Here is a 17,413-nt window from a genome sequence, read left to right as displayed (position 1 = left end):
ACAGCTCGGTGCTCCCAGCGCACATTTCGTAATTATAACAGGAGCTGTTGGCTGCTGCACTCCTGCAAATCTGGTCTTTATTTAAGACCTGCCTGTATTCAAAGTTGCTTCAACTTCTCTTTCAATCAGTTTAAAAGCCAGTTTAGTCCCTGGTACTACAAGCCGGCATCTCTGATTTTGGGAGCACGCCGTGCCAAATCCCCCAAAAAACAATGCCACAGACATCCGCCACGATGTGCTGAACCTAAATTCAAAGGTCTGAATTTCAAGTCGGTTCCCAAATTGCTGTAAGGATAATTTTACCCTGGCAGGCTCCATGCCAAATCATGTATCGTCCAGTTTCCCACAGCCGCCACAAACACAAACCGGTGCGTCCGGACCGACGCTGCAGAAGATGCTCCCACCTGCCGAGCCGCGATGGAGGAGCACGGCGTGTCCAGCCTGCGACCAGGGGACCAAACCCTCAGTCACACTGGGGCAAAACTCCAGACTCTTCATCATTTCGGACATGTTTTGGGTTCCTTGGTGTCTTTTCAGCATGAATTTTGCACTTGTTTAACTGCACTGAAATAAATTTTCTCTTCTAGTCAAACCAGGTGCACTATTACAAATAGACAAGACGTAACTTGCCTAAGCAGGTGATGGTTCTATTAAAAACAGGGATTTATATTGCTAAGGAGTGGTGCTTCGAAGAAAGTCTCCGCTTTCACTCTAAAGCTTCAACCTTGAGGAGTCACAAATGTTTAACGCTTAAAAATCTGACCCTTCTAGTAAGGAATTTTTCTCTATTAATGATAGAAAGAGGGACAGTTGAGTATTTTTCTCGCACTCCCATCTGTTCCTAAACTAAATATTCATTCTAAGAAAAATCTTTGAATGTATTTGTATAAAGGCAAGTGATCATTTCCACTGAAGCTGGATATTGAAATATGCTCATTAAGAGCTATGCTACGGTTATTATTAAAACACCACAATAGTCCATCGTCTCATGCATACACAACGTTGCATAAGTGGAGTTGTCAGCATTTTCATTGTAAATTCCGCTTTCAAAGGTTTGTAGCTTGCCTGTCAAACAAGTTACTATAGCCTGAAATTTGTTGCAAGTTCTCTGCCAAGGAAGAACTATTTTAAGATTAGAAAACTATGCATCCATCGGAGTTGGTGGCTGGTTTGGGGTTTTATCTATACAAGTGGTTTTCAAAAAATAAAAAACTCCCACAACTCGGCATCTTTGAAAATCTTCTGGCTCCAAAAATAAAAATCACTAAAGGAATCAAATTCCTAAAAGTTAACAACTTGGGTGTTTTGGTTTTTTTTTTTTTTTCCCTTCAAAAAGCTGCAATTGTAAAATATGGCAGATAAGCCTGGAATGTGTAATTATTTGTGGTACTTTGCAAAATAGTTGCCACGCTGACACATTACCAACTCCCAGTGTCTCACCAACACCGACTGTAAATAACAACCCTACCCATGCCCAATTAGTCTGCAGCTCAAGACCATGCCTCTGCTAAAGGACTGCGGATTTTAAACGCAGAATGGACACATTAAGACTGATTTAATCTGGCTGCTTGTCCAATTCCCCAGAATCTCAGCTAGCAATTCCTGTACTGGGCCAAATAACTTACTGAACCGGATCTCTGAAAGGGCATCCAGCCATCACCCAAAGCTGTGGGGATGTCACATTCCTCCATAATGGGCTCTGATAATTGCCTTCCTTAAAAAAAAAAAAAAAAAACCCAAAAAACCACACACCACACCAACTCTCCAATTTAACTAATCAGTTTGAATTGTTAATCGTAACTTGCAGATATCAGAGCCACTGCTCTTGTAAAAAAAAAAAAAAAAAGGTAACAAGGGAACCCTGGGTGAACTTTTTGCTTTATTTTTCCTACCAAATTGGAAGCAGCACCCTGCTGCTTCTCCACCACCTCTGTCCTGAGAAGATGACCACTGTGTGGGGTCCCACCAGCCCTGCAACCTCGCAGCAAGGTGGCACCGGCATGGAGAGGACCCACGGGAGCACCCCAGGACGGGGAGCACGTGGGACAGGGGACACGTGGGATGGGACACCCCACCACTGCAGCATCCCTCCTCCACGTGCTGCAGCCCCGGAGCTGGAGAAACACCCCACAAGACCCCACGTCCTGACCAGGGCAGGTCACGGCAGCTAACGAAGGATCTCCAAACGGATTGTGCTAACCACTGTGACCACAGGTGACGTTAACCTTCTGACCACAGGTGACATTAACCTTTAAGCACTGCCAACATTTTTACAAAAATGAAGGTATATTGCTCATATTATGCAACATTTTTACAAAAGGAAGGTACCTTAGGTACTCTGGGTACTTGGGTACTTTGGGTTACTCTTGGTACTGCACTGAATGTGTTTGTATTTATATGTTATTTAGTGCCAGCAAACAGCTGTGACTGAGTTAAAACCCAAATGACCACTCGTTATTCACTTCAGAGCCCACCATAAGCACACATCACCCATTAACGAAGGTCTCTCTCCTTCACTGCTGCTCCTAGGAACCTCCCAAACGCACATTTAAGGCCATTTTGAACAACTGTGTTTTTCACAGGACACAGAATTAGGCTGCCCCTTGTGGAAAGCTTAAATTAGTCCTTTGAAATTTGACCTACATTAAAAGAACCGAAACGCGTCGTTACTGCACCAGGCAAGGGCTCTGAGATGGTGCTCCAAGGACAGCGTCAAGGCATTGCACGTGGGGAAGAGGCTAAATTAGCTACCCAGCAGAATGATAACACACAGCTTGGGCAAGGGAAGGTCAAGGGAGAGCTTGCTATTTATCAAATATATGTCTAAACTAATTATTCAGTTCACAAAGTAACCCTTCAACCTATGTGTGCGGTCAGAGCCCTTTTGAAATGTTGGCTATCATCAAAGACCTTCATAGCCTGGGTACACAGAAAGAGAACGGCTCCTTTGTACCTACTGGGGTAGGCTTATTTCTAAATATTTAAAAGCAGAAAGTCTTTATACTCCCTAGGATTAAAAAAAAAAAAAACATACATGTAAACACCTGATGCAAGATATAATTTGATAGTTGACAGTCCCCAAACCAACTCCTGCGGGTCCTGTTTCTGCTCACACTGCTTAACAGCCTCAGATTTTACCTTCACTGCTTAAGAAAGCACCACAACCAATAACAACCATACTCAGGATCCCACTGTATCAGTATCGACATCAGAATTTACAATGGCTCAAGATACCGTCTTCAGTGTAAATACCTTCATACGTACCAGAGTAATATCCAATGGTCACAGATGAGATTCAGAGCTCAACGAGCCCAGCGTTTTATAAAAGCACCCCAGAGAAGCGTGCTACCAAAGAGATCAGAACCGCGGATAACCAAGAGCAAAGCACCTTGATGCATCGCAACGTCTTGCGCGTACCCTGCACACATCCACGCAGCTGATTACCCTACTAGACAAATACTGCTTGTACTAAAGTACATCCTTAACCAGATACTCTGCAGAAAACGGTTGCAAACATCCCTAAAGTGATGTTTAGCTAAGAGACAAGAGCACGTTCTCTATCACAATCAAAGGAACGAAAAGCCACAATCTCAATTCCTGTTAACGTTGCATACAGCTCTTAGAATATTCTGAGTCACTAAGACAATAAATAGTAACAATACAAGCACCTCACATCAAAAAAAGACAAAATTTAGGGCATGTCCATGAAGGAAGCCTAAGGAACAGACCAACACGTGTCACCAAAGGTCATGGCCCTGTCGACCTTCTCAGCTGGTATGAAATGTCATCGCTCTAATGACTGCACAGTCAGCAGCCCTACGAAAATTTACATTATTAGAGCACCTGACCCCCCAAATTAGCCGTGGCCAAAACGTTTGGCACTTACTAAATTAATAAAGAAGTCCGCTTTGTCTTTGAAGAGATTTTTTTTGAAGGGTTTTCTGTTTTGTTTTGGGCTTGGAGAGCTTGTGGGTGGCAGTGATGGAACCCAGAGAAGGTGAATGTGTAAAAACTTGGTATTTTTTTTTAAAGGGGTTTAACAAAGTACATAAAGGAGGTTTTATTCCCCAAATCTCAGATATAAATCCCACACAATTCCCCGTATTCTGCAGCATAAAAGCTCTTATTATACAATTAACTTAAAGCAGGGTTGGTTTTTTTTTTCCTTGTTTCTGGTAATGATTCGGGTTCTCACGTCTAAAATCGTTTCATGTCAGTAACATTCCTGCCCAGGGAAGAAGTTTTAAATCCTTTTCAACAATTTACTCTTTGATAAAACCCAGATTCCACCCCCTGGATATTCACTGTGGAAGAAACATTTTTAAACTGTGTTTTTTAAAATAATAAAAGCTATTCTTTCCTTGAAAAGCTGAAAAATTATCAGGCATCATTCAAAAAAATAGTACTCTTCTCCCTGTAAAATACTCCCCCAATCACGCAATCACACTCTTTCTGATTTAACCCTAAAACTAGGGGACCTCACTACAAACAGCTAATCTGAAACCAGAATTATTCATTATTTTGTCATTCTTCTGGAAAGCCAAAAAGGCACCAGATGTGCAACTAACAAATCATACAGTAAGTGGTGATGAGAGTTGGGCTTTCTTTTAATTCTCCAGCTACCTTCAAAAGAAAAAAAAAAAAAAACCCAAACACAAAACAAACCAGAAATCTTTGCTATCAACAATCTCTATGGCTGACAGATGACGATATTGCTATACTTTGTTAATTTTTTTCAGGAATGCTTGCTAGGGAGGAGGGCTCATCATCTCTAAATAGTTCATCCCCTGCCATCAATAAAAATGTACTTGGAACCCATTCTAAAATTGTGTTAGCTGGTGACGTCTATTTTTAGAGGCAGTAGATAGAAACAAATAAGTTTTGCATGAAAATGTATTAAATAAAAACAAAGCTGTATCCGTGGACATGAGTAGTAGAATGTGTAAAGGCCAAATTCTCTCCAGCAAGCTTGCCAGATCAGAAATGCTCGATGGACTATTATATTGGTTTGACAGCTGAGTTATTAGAAACGTAATCACTCCTCCAAAGGGCAGGTAAAACCTTATGAAGGAAGCCTTGCTTTCCCCCTAAGGTGCTCAGAGAGCAGGAGAGATCCTACACAACACAGTAAAATCATTCTTAAATCCAATCAGCTCACAACAATAAAAAAGCAGCCCTTCCCTAGCTCTTTAGAGAAGAAAACCACTTTGCAAAGCTTGAGGAACGGATATACCTAAAAGAACATACCAACAGGTGCAGGCTCAAAATAGGAGGTTTTATCAAAAGACTTCTTCCAACGTCAAGGTCCCAATTAGCCTTTGCTTCCACAGTAATAAACTGCAGTCCTTGCCATTCGGATCGCAACATTTACACTTCCAGATCTTGCAATCCAGACACCGTACCGATTGTTCTTGGATATTAACAGCGATAGGGAAATTTATTCTAAGTACAAACACCAATAAAGCTGCAACACCATTTTTGCAGAGTGCCTGGCAAAATTAAACATTCAGCCCACGTGACTGAAAACTATTGGGATTTCTTTTTCTCTGAACTTCTCAGACAATCACAAAGACATGCAGCTATACAGCCATTTCGTTCCTTGAGATGGCAACACGTAACACGTATGTAGCGCAACAGACTGGTCCTTAAAGACCTGTTCCTGAAAACTTTCAGCCGTACACTTTGATTATACAACGTGATGACAGTCCCAAGTGAAATCACTGACACCACTTGCTTGCCTAAGATTACATAAACGCATGCTTGCATGAACACAGCCCATGTGTGAGCAGGAAAAGTCAAAAAACCTAACTTTTGAGGGCTAATCTGTTACTTGCCTTAGATTTACCAAAGCACATAAAGATGTTGACTTCTATTTCAGGCGTTCAGGCATTTAAAATTAACTTATTTTGCGGAATTAGGGATTCTAGAGTGATTTACCTTCAGGTTCCAGCGTGGTGTCTTCAACAACTAAATTAAACGAAGGTCGAGCCAGGCAAAGTCCAGCCATGGTGACCACCACCAGGCAGATAAGGCAACCCGAATCCCAGCTGACCATCTTTTTAGAGTAAATTCCTGGTCCATTTCCATATCTCCATGTGGACTTTAATCCCATCTGAACACCTCTAGAGAAGCATGGAGAGAAAGCAGTGCCTTCGGCCAGGGTAGTACCTCCTCCCTTGGAACGACGGCTGCTGCTGTGGGGAGGAGAGAGATTTAACACTGTCAGGGAAAACATCTTAAAACACAAACCAAAAAACTTCAGAAAGCCCCGAACAGAGCTGAGGTGAGAGGGAGGGGAGGAGGAGGATGGGAAAAATAGTTTTCCAGTTTCAAGAATATGTGAAAAGTGAGTGACTTTTCATTTTCTGTTAGCAGTTTCCGTCATCACCTGAGGCGTAACCAAGTCCTCCTTGTTTTCACAAAATCACTTCTCAGCACATATTTAGAGAGCTATTTTACTGACAGAAAAATATACAGTTTTTAAAAAACGAGAGGCACACACATGTGCAGGCACATAACCTGTAATGCTACAAAATTACCACAATTACACGAATTATATTCTTGTTATTGTTTGAAGGTTTATGTAAGTTTGCCTTGTTTTTCATTCCTTCACCTAGGCAGTTCCGCGGCCAGCTGAATTTGCAAGACTTCAGTAATTTTCCACAAGAAAAACAGTTGAAAAAATACTCTTTAGACTTGGATAATCTGTAGTAAAACTTTATTTCACCTCAGGACTTCCAGCTCCCCTATGGATGTACCTTCTTCTGACTCAGTTCAGTGTCCTTTTAAAGCCGGAGAGTCCTGTACAGGTGAAAGGCTCCAGTCTTTGCAGGGACACTGGTTAGCTACATTGCATTGCAGGCAATTAAAATCTGTATAAAGCGTGGTACAGATTGCAGTTTCACAGGAGACCTCCCCAGCATCATTTTCCATTCATATACGCTAAACTGCGTGCACACACATTTCTCTCTCTCTCAACAATGCTTATTGATATATATATTTTTCAGACGGGGGGAAAAAAAAGTCTATTTTATTCACAGTAAAACTAATTTAAACGGATGGATTTAATTGATAATCTGGGCATGGGCTGATGGAAGAGAGGAGAGATGCGGTACCCAAGTAACTGGCACTCCCTTCGGGGGACCCTGTTGCCACCACACTAAGATGCCATGTGAGGGTCAGAAGAGCATCCTCACAGGCTGATTTAACAGCTCAACCAGAAAATTAGACCCAATTTTCCGCTTCAAAAATAAAAGATGGTAAACCTCAGTAAATAGGTAAAACAAGTAACTGCAGCAATTGTTCTAATCTGGCCAATGATTCATCTTAGATGTGATGAAACCCAACTGAAGCTTACAGAGCACTCGTCTTGAAGGGAAAAAAAATAACATAGAAAACTCTTTTTCCCTCCTGCCTTCACCCTTGAAAAACAAACAAACAAAAACCCAAAAAAAGGGGAAAATATAGCCATAAAGACAAACTTCTCAAAACTCCCTGTCATTTGGATGTGGTACCTCAGCATAGAGTACACCGAAACACAGACAAATATTCTCCTTTTATAAAGCCAACCATTAAAAAGTTTACTCAGATTTTACTAGCCTTTTGCTACCTGCACGTACAAACCAAGTTCACAGTGCTAAGGACAGAAATGCTGTTGAGGCATCTTTTATCTTGGGTACTATATACAATACTTCTGGAGTCAGTAGAAACAGATTTTAGACGACACAAAGAAGGCACTTGGGGAAAAATAAATAATATATGGTATTTCAGGTGAATCCCTGATACTTCAGGGCAAGCTTTTTTCACCTCAGCTGCTATCAGCTCAAAGCTCTGCCCCTCCTTTAGAGATTTAAGCATGGCGTGAGCATCCCAGACCACAAGCTAGCAACCACTATTAAATCCCCAGTGAAAACACCACCAGACCACTGCAAAAACATTTGCAAAGAGCTTGCCGAGCGCTTCTCTAAATAAGCGCAGAGCAGGTGTAGAACTGAAGAGAGCTCTGCCTCCGGGAGGGGTCTGCATTTGGGGAAGGACTGGAGCAAGCCCTCCTGGACTCCACCACCCAGGTCAACCGCCCGACCCGCTGTCCGACAGCCACAGCTCTCTAGCTCCCTTTATCCAGCTGTAAAGCGGGTAGAAACGCTAATTCACAGACTGGATGTAATGCTAATTTAATTTCCATAAATCATCCTGTAAAGCCCGGTTAAAGGCTATGTATATAAATGCAAAATTTAATCATAATTTTGCAAAAAGAAAACATACCAGAATGCTAGCTTATATTCCAGACTCTTTTTTAACAGCATTAATTCCACTTACATTTCAGCTGTTTAAGATTTTGAGGCTACATTAAACGCCGCTGAAAGGACGTCTGCGGTTCCTACCCTCACCCTAAGTCCTGAAGTGCAGCACAAGGCTACTTGACCACGCATCTTCTCACCTGAAGATTTCTGCCAGCTTCTGCACCTGAGCATCTGCCAGCAGAAAGAAGGGACTCTTCATCCACAGGGCAGCAGAAAACTCAAAACGGTGGCTTGCAAAGGCGTAGCAAAGCAAAAATCAGAGCTCTGGACCCATCCATGGAGCCAAACCACTTTTTACCACCGCGACAGCGACCAGGGTTCGAGGACTGCCCTTTCCCAAAAGAAGCGGAGTCCAGCGAAGATGAAACGAAACCAAATTCTTTTCATAGTTTAATCGCCACAGTTGCCGGGGGACGAGTCGCTGGAAAGACCTCCTGCGCTGGATAATTATGTACCTCTATCTCAATGTTTGGAACACAGCCCCAGCATGCTTTTTGGCCTCCACAATTCTGGCTTCCTGACTACAATACCATAATCCCTCCTGGAGTCTCAGACTCAGTGAAAGCCACACGTAGTGTTTATTTTTCCCCTTGAAAGGGAACTCTGTCTCTCTTCTCAGCCTACACTTCGGGGAGGAGTTGTCAGCCTCCAATGATTGATGGCTCTCCTTGCCACTCGCTCATCAAGTCAATTTTCACCTCGTCACATACCTGCCCAAATTTCTTTGCCAAACTGACAAGCATGGGAAAGCAGACTGGTTTGGGAGCCCAACCAAATTCCTCCAAGCTGTACTTCAGTTTAAGCACACTCACACACACAAACAAGTAGTACTTGTTCAGCAGTGGCATTAATTAAATTCAATGCTCAGTGTTCTTTTTAATCTACTTCCATTGTTGTTTATAAGATGTTTATCGCTCCCCAGGGAGAGTACAATTTGTAGAGTATGTTAACCAAATCAATACATTGCTCATTGTATAACTCTTCAGCATCTTTCTCTCTTAGGCAGGGAATAGCAAAATCTGAATGAAATATGGATCTTCCCCCCACAAAGAAATCTCAAGCGCCCTAAAAGCCCAGTAGCTTCATCAGAAAAATCCAGGTACATGAAGCTTTAAAGCTAGAGCAGCTTTATATACACATACACACACACAAATATAAATGCGTCTGTAAATATATATATACACACATATATATCTAACAAGACTCTTCATCATAGTTCAATCTCCAAGCAAATCTGAGCATCACAGCTATTAAACATTAATTCTGGAGGACTAATGGGAACCGGCTGGCAGCTTCAGTACTTTTTCATTGTTTGAACTTCTTTCATTTGCTTTCCAGGACTATCCTGTTTTTCTCAAGTCTTTTGCCACTAAGAGATCGGGGGGGGGGGGTGAAATCTGCATTTTAATTGACATTCCAGAGAGAGAGAGAAGTCCAGAGGCTGCTGATTGCTGTCTATTCAGCCCAAACAGGCTTTTCAGATGAAAATGAGTAAAGGCTAGTGGAAGATTTACAGGGATTTGGTACAAAGGAGACAATGAAGTTTTAAATGTTGATAGCGTTTCACACCAAACGCATAATGGGTCCCTGTTTGAACGGGCCGTTTTGCATTTAAATATATATTTCATCGCGGATTTCTTTTCCCCCTTATCTCAGGCGGGGGCAGTTCCGTACGGCCGGCCCCGCTCCCCGAGCCCCGCGGTGGGCACGGCGGGGGAGGACCTCCCGCTTCTCGCTTGCCGGGCTCCGGGCGGCCCGTCGAGGCGGTGCCGGCCGCCGGACCGGGGGGCTGCTCCCCCGAGGCCGAGCCTCCCCTCCTCCTCCCCCGCTGCCCGTCCTGCTGTCACCGCTGGAAGCCGTCCCCAAAGATATCCCGTGCACCCAGCGGCCGGGAGCGGGGGAACCGGCACGGACCCAGCGGGCAGCGGCGTTGCTCGGGCTTCCCGCCTCCGGCACCGCAGAGACGACCGGGTGACAGAAAGACCGACCCGCGGCCCCGCCGGCGAGCAGCGGAGCCCCGCGCCGCCCCGCCGCATCCCGCCCCGGGGGCCGCCCGAGCCCCGCACCGGCACAGCCCGCCCCGCCGCCGCCGTGCGCCAGGTGCGAGGCCCCGCGCCGGCAGCCGGAGCTCCGCAGCGGGCGGGCGCACGGCGCCGGGGAAGCGCCGGGACTCCCGGCCCTCCGCCACCTTGCAACCGCCTCGCTTTTTAGGGGCTGCACCTTCCCTCCGCCCCGCTCCGCCGGCCAGCCCAGCCCGGTGCCATTACCTGCAGCGAGAAGGCTCCGCGGGAAGGCTCCGCTCCCCCGCAACAGGCGGGCTGAGGCGCGGTGCCGAGCAGCGGCTCCCCGGGACGGGGAGAAACTCCTCCGCGGCCGCGGTCACTCCGCAGGCAGCCCCGGCGGGGCCGGCTGGCAAGCCCGCAGCGGCGCAGCGGGGCGCATCCCCCGCGGGACGCGGCTGGGGGAAGCAGGAGGGAGGCGAGGCAGGAGCCGGCCCGGCGTCCCGTCCCGTCCCGTCCCCTCGCTCGGCTGCAGCGGCTACCGCCTCAGAGGGGCGAGCCCGCCGTGCCCGGCGCCAGCAGCCTCCTCCCCCGCGCGGGCATCGCCGAGCAGAGCGCCGCGGGCCCCGCTCCGCTCCATCCAGCCGCCCTCCCCGAGCCGCCGCAGCTTTGTCAAGCCGACAGCCCCCCTCGGGTGGGTGGGTGGGTGGGTTTGTTGGTTTTTTTTTTTTTCCTCCCCCCCTCTCCCTCTCCCTCTCTCGGCGCACTCCCCCGGCTCCCTTCCTCCCTCCCCTGGTCACTCCCCCCGCTGCAACCCGAGCCGTTTCCTGGACGGCGCTGCTCGGCTCCGCCAATGGCGGCGGCCGCGGCGCGGAGCTCCTTCCCCCGCCGCCCGCCCGGCCCGGCCCGGCCCGGCCCGGCGCGGTGCGGTGCGGGGAGCCGCCGGCCCCGCTCCCGCGGAAGGGCTGCGCTCAGCCGCCGCCCCAGCCGGGGCTCGGGGCTGCTTCCCCGGCGGGGACGTGGTTCAGCAGAACCCACGCGGGGAGGTGGCCGCTAAGAAGCAGCGTTACAGAGGGGGCGAAAGGGGAGCAGGAGTCCCCGGGCTCCCGCCGCTGCGTCCCCAGGGCAGCGGGGCAGGGCAGGGCTTCCCGCAGCGGTCAGCGGCTGGCGGGGGAGGAATCCCGCACAGCTCGGCCTGGGTTGCTCCGCCGAAAGTTTTCCGAGGCGTTGGCAAGGAACGGAGGGGAGCGCGGCGTGTCCCCCCAGGGCGGTGCGGCTGGGGCCCGGCCTGTGGCAGCGCCAGCCCGGCTTGGAGCCTGCCTGCGCCCGGGCGGGTCCCTGCACGCTGCGGGGTGATGCAGGGCGGCAGCTAAACCCTCACACAAAAATGGTACCAGCTCAACAAGTTTCCCCGAAAACCTCTCCAGAAGTGTTTTTGGCTCAGAAGCCATGGCTGGCCTGTGGCCTGTTCCAGCTAGAGAGGATGATTGGATAACACCCACTCAAAAAATCACTCTCCTTTTAGGAGCCTTTCAGTGCAAAGCCTGGTTTCAACTGCCTTGTGAATTTGTCTGGCAGTGCACCTTTAATAGTTGCGTGTGCGGTGCCCAAACAGGGAGAGTTGTCAAACAGTTATGCAAACATCGTTTGCCTGGACACACAGATTTTAAGCTGCATAATACTGGTATTCAAAATTCAGTATAACTTAACCTGATATTTGCTTAATAAAACATTCGCTTTAGATACCATTAACTAAAAGGTTGCTAACACAGAATCCATGTAATGCTTGCTTTGTAGAATCGGCTTGACAACAAAATCAATAAGTGGTGGTTGCCTCAAATTAAATCAGTGTTGATCAATTTAATGTTACTTTATTTAAGCATAGCCCTACCGTACATTTTATATGTTGTGTGCAATATTGATCAAGGGGATTTTCAAGGACTGTGGCCACACAGCATCGTGTAACTCTCTGTTGACATACTTCAGACACCAAAAACTTGAAAACAAGTTCTCTGTAGAATACGTACTTACCTCCCAGAAAGTACTTTCCCACCACCAGCAGCAGTAATGCATGCTTTATGAGGGGACGGCAGGCAAATTTGTAATTGATTAGAAACACAGGTTTATTTTTTTTGTTGTTCCTAAAGCAACGGACATCTGAATGTTCTAATTGAGAAGCTGAGATGTCACAGTCAAGATCCAATTTTCCCAGCTCCGGGCATGTCCATCGCCCATTGAAAACATTGTTAACGCATTCTCACATAAATTATTGTCCGAGACAGGAAGCTGCAATACCTTTCCCCATTCATCGATATCTTTGCATACTCTGAAAGAAAAGGAAGCATTCCACTAAAAATGACAAATCAGAACACCTATTTCCAATGTCTGGAAGCACTTGTCAGAATTTATTCTTTTTCGGGATGAAAAGATAGCAGTCTATCAATAGCAGCCTTTTCTCTTAAATGAGCCACATTCTCCTAAAGTGGCCCACAGCAGCCCAACTCCTCAATCTGAGAAAAGCAGAAGCATGTTTGGAATTAAAAGGGGGGGGGGGGATCAATTCTGTCATCATATTTAGGCTTCAAGAGATCTCAGTGGGCCCAGGGAGCCTTTCATAGCAGTTAGGCTGCTGAATGAGAGCATAATCTCTTTACAGTTTTTTCCTCCTCCTCTCAAAGTGGCTGGGATCTTTTCTGTGAGCCCTCCTGCACGTGAATGGTGTGGCTAATAAGCCTATTAATGAGGTTCCACAGCAGAGTGTGAATAGGTAAATAAGCCCCAATCTGTTGAGGTTCAGGAGCAAGGGCAGTAAAGCCATCATGAACTAAAGGTGACAGTTTGAACTGAAATAGGAACAACAGCTCCAGGTTTCAAGCGAAAGAATAGACAGACAAGGCACACATTCAGGCTCCTTCTACCCCCTACCGAGTCCTATTTTCTGTCTCATTCTTCCTCCTTTATAAAATGTCTTGAGTAGTCACCCATTTTTTCAAAAGCTCTTGAGACGTCCTTTTTCATCCTGGCAATGATACATCAATAGGGAGGAAGGAAAATGAGGACACCAATGCTCCTTTGCACCGCAAGTTTCAAAAGCAGGAACAGCGCTGTCCCCCCTCGCATATGGAAGCGGGGGAGGAGAAAGAAAGTTAAATTGAATCTTTCAGCCCTGCCAGCTCTTTGTCACTGCTGTCAGCTGGACCCTGGTCCCCCCTCCGCACGCAGGCAGGGTACAGTTAATGTTCAACAGGGGCACGGTACAAGCGAGGGGCTCCAGCTGCAGGGAAGGCACAGCTGGGCTCAGCCAAATCTCCGCCGCGGAGCAGGCAGAGGTGAGGAGATGAATTCGTATCCACCTGGCATCCCTCTTACCTGGCAGGGCAAGGCGACGATGTGCCTGACTTCAGGCTGCTCCTGGGCTGGATCCGCAGGAGCCCAACTCAAGGGCTTTTAGGGACGAAGGTAGAAGGTTAAGCAGAAGACAAAGAGCTTGTGTCTACGGAGAGATGAGGTGAGGTAGGCGAGCAATGCCTTCGAGTAATGTGGGAAAAGTCACCTTAGAAAAAAACATAACACAGAGCTTCTGAGCACTCCTCAGTTCTAATCCTTACGGAGTCTGTGACATTTCTTTTAAGTACTGGAGATACTAGTGTAGTCAGGGCTCCACGCAAACCGGCTCCTCCGTGGGAGCCCAGCGAGGGACCAGCCCCAGCTCCTGCCGCATTGCGGACAAGGTGGCAGGGGAGGCCACAGGTACCCGAGGGAAGCACGTTCTCCAGCACTGGTCTGTTCTCCAGGTGCTGGACCTGCTAACGTGTCACATTTCTATCTATCTATCTGATGAAAATAGGAATATAATACAGAAAATGAAATAAGTTAAAAAAAATAAAACGAAAACCCACACATTAAAGTTTGAGAGAACTATGGGGAGAGATCCTCTAGATCCTAAGTCAGCCACGCACATCGCTGAGGGTTCAGCTTCTCCATGGAAGACAACAGGAAGCAACATTTCTTCCCTGTTATTCAAGCTGTCCCGTCCAAAATTTTTGCTTGACCATGCTGGATACGATTAAATACTTGTCCAAGATTTATTTTTTTTTAAAGTTCTTCTAAAGCTAAGTGCCTAAACCCAAGCTCTGGCAGCTAAAATGTTTACCTGGTTTCCAAAGTATTTATGGCTCCCTTTCCTGGCAGCTTTGAAATTTTTTTTAGGGTGCCAAAGAAGCAAATCATAGGAACCCACTTCTGAAAAATCTTTTTCTTTGCAAAGATAGGCAAAGTTGCTCTATGTATTTGTCAGTGTCTTAGGGGGAAGTCGCTTCATATAAACGCGAACCCTTTCTGACATAAAAACTGCTACTGAGAGACTTCCATCACTAGTCCTCACCATGTATTACTTCAAGATGCTGCTAAACTGAAAAATTGAGATAAGAATTTCTTTATTTTATTGCCAGTAGATCCAATAATTATCCATAAAAGTGTGAAGCAGATGGGCTACCAAGTTCTTTTGCAGCAAAATGTATACAGGGAGGGGGGTGCAGTTCCCAGCCCAATAAAGGGATAGTTTTACTGGGTGTTTATCAACAAAAAACCTCATTTTGGTTCCGCTACAGAATGTGGCAAATTAATTACTTTTGCCTATCAATTTTTGATCTCTCTCTGCATTATGCACAGCAGAATCTTCTCAGAGATACTTCTTCAGGCAGTAAGGCCAAGCAGTTGGAGAAAAGAGATTATTTTCGCTACTATCGTGTCAATGTCTTGTAACGGCATCTTGAGTATAGCACTCCCTCCGGACCGTCATGCCTTGTAGCCACGTAACCTTTCTGGTTCTCCTCTCATTTTGTATGTCTTAAGGAATGGAGTCAAAAAATATTTGTTGTTATTATGACACTGTTGCAAGATATATTTGAGCAGGAAATGCGGTGTGCTATGAGCAGGGTATTACACTGGGATACTGGACATTTGATGCTTTCTGCCCCGCTGCATCGGCTTTCCTACACAGTCCTGGGAAAGGCACTTAATTTGTCTGTGTCCAAGCTCTCCAGCTATGAAATGAGAATAAGAGATGCTTCCTGTCTCCCACCCTTTATCCAGTTCATCTATTTAGATGGTAAGCTCCTCATCTCTGACCATGTTTTTATGCATAGCTTAGAACAATAGGACACTGATCTCAGCTGGAACCTCCAGGCACTTCCGTAATGCAAATATTGAATATTAAATAATCAAAATAAAAGCAAATCCTCAGTTTATTATGTATTCTCTCATCAAGAATTGTCACACGCTGTCCTGGTAGAGCACCTCTGGCTCCTGGGAAATAGTATCTTTTCCAAAAGAGTGGAAAGCAGCATCCATTGGAAAATATCTTTTAAGAGTGAGCTCCCCTAAAGCAGGCCTCAGAGAAACCATGTGAATAAACCCCTTTTCAGCACCAAGCAGGGCACAGCAAGAGCGAGTGAGACTTATGAAAATGAGAAGACAAAGGCTGCAAAGACAATTTGTCTTTCTGTTACAGATCTTGGATATATTTGGCTTGTTGGCCCATGCACTTCTTATTTCTGCTTCCAGTTGATCAATACACGCTGGTTTGTTTTACTGAAGCTCTGTTGTCTAACTAGGCCGACTGGTGGTTGTGGCAGCTTCCCATGCAACGTTACATCGGATCAGATTCTTCTCTGGTGACACCACAGGGTTCAGCAAGCGTGCTCTGACTTTCAGGCACAGCCTCAGAGCAGAAGGTGTGAAGTCGGGCTTACACCAGGGTTCGTGTTAGAGTTTAAACCCTGGAAGGGGCAAACAATTATATGCCAGGGATCCACAGTGTAGGCAGTCTGTTCTTTCCAGGCAGGGTCCTGTGACCCAGCCGTCCCACACCACCGAATCCCTGCAGACCCTTTCTGCTTCCCACATCCTTCGCTGCCGTGCCAAGCTCCGCGTTTCCAGTTCACTCTTTCGGAGGCCCAGCTGCAGACGCAAACAGGCACAGTCACCCTGTAGCAGTTCAAAAAAAATGAAATAAACGTCATCTTTTACTTTCCACAACCCTGGGTAATGAAGCACTAAATGCCTACGACTGTTTCCCTGCCTCATTCTTCTCATCCCTCAAACATCTTTAAGTCAGCATTCCCCAAGCAGTTCATAATCTTTCTTCTCTCCCCATCCTTTGCACATAATTTCACTTCTCTATCTCCTATGATAGTTTTCACAGGAATTTACTTCTTCCTGTGTCTCTCTCTCAGTGAAAGCCATGTCTTTTATCAGCTCCAGTCTCCACTGTAAGATGACCTCCTCCTCCCCTTTGCCGGGTGATTAAGGTACCCACAATTTCACTTGAGAAACTGGATTGCCTTGGAGAGAAGCCAGTGACCTGCCCAAGAAAGCCTCCACGTAAACAGAGGTGCATCAAGCTTTAACTGCCCTTGTTTGTTAACTCTGTAACCGCGTTCACAAGCTGCAGTCCAAAAATGGGATAAAAAGGTAACGGTCGGGCAGGTAAATCCCAGACACGAATAGGGGTTTGCTATTTGATACAGGCATGTGGAGTTCCGTAAACAAAAGTCATAGAATCATAGAATCATTTAGGCTGGAAAAGGCCTTTAAGATCATCGAGTCCAACCGTAAATCTAACACTGCCAAGTCCACCACCACACCATGTCCCTAAGCACCACATCTACACGTCTTTTAAATACCTGCAGGGACGGGGGCTCAGCCACTTCCCTGGGCAGCCTGTTCCAATGCTTGATAAGTCTTAGTTTTTATCATAGAAAGGTTCCCCAAGTCACCACGCAGACCCAAACCATCCTCTTTCCCGGCTCACACAGACCCAGAAACACACTTTTCTCTTTCATTCTTTTGTGTTTTAAAGGGAAGGTTACAAGGAAGCTCAGTTTGCATGAAATCTAGACTTGCATTACTGAATATTCATACACATAGCAATGAATATTCATATATGTATATGTATATACAGCAACATTTCAGGGCTGCTTTTGATTTAGATGGCCAAGTTGAGGTCCTGAAGATCCTTTCCATCTCTTAAAGGATACCAAAGGTTGTATCGGTGATTGCTGGATGAGAAAAACCCAAAACAATCATGCAGCTCTACTGATGTCAACT

At 46.3% G+C, this 17,413-nt stretch overlaps 1 protein-coding gene across 3 annotated transcripts in view; it reads right to left on the bottom strand.

Annotated features, from left to right (window-relative positions):
• The window catches only part of FGFR2 (fibroblast growth factor receptor 2), an 87,226-nt gene extending 76,224 nt beyond the window's left edge, over nucleotides 1-11,002 (bottom strand). Inside the window, exons 1-2 of one of the 3 annotated variants that reach the window (XM_075504423.1) lie at nucleotides 10,571-11,002; nucleotides 5,938-6,194 (exon numbers count right to left, since the gene is read on the bottom strand). In XM_075504423.1, the coding sequence (XP_075360538.1) occupies nucleotides 5,938-6,112 (175 nt within the window). In that variant the 5' untranslated portion in view covers nucleotides 6,113-6,194; nucleotides 10,571-11,002. Of the gene's footprint in view, nucleotides 1-5,937; nucleotides 6,195-10,570 lie in introns of those variants that run through there. The other 2 variants (XM_075504424.1, XM_075504425.1) reach the window with 2 other exon arrangements.
• Between the last annotated feature and the right edge of the window lie 6,411 nt (nucleotides 11,003-17,413).

This window comes from Mycteria americana, chromosome 6, assembly GCF_035582795.1.
Source record: "Mycteria americana isolate JAX WOST 10 ecotype Jacksonville Zoo and Gardens chromosome 6, USCA_MyAme_1.0, whole genome shotgun sequence".
NCBI lineage: Eukaryota > Metazoa > Chordata > Aves > Ciconiiformes > Ciconiidae > Mycteria > Mycteria americana.
Note: the sequence above shows the minus strand (reverse complement) of the source record. Positions and strands in the feature narration are given on the sequence as shown.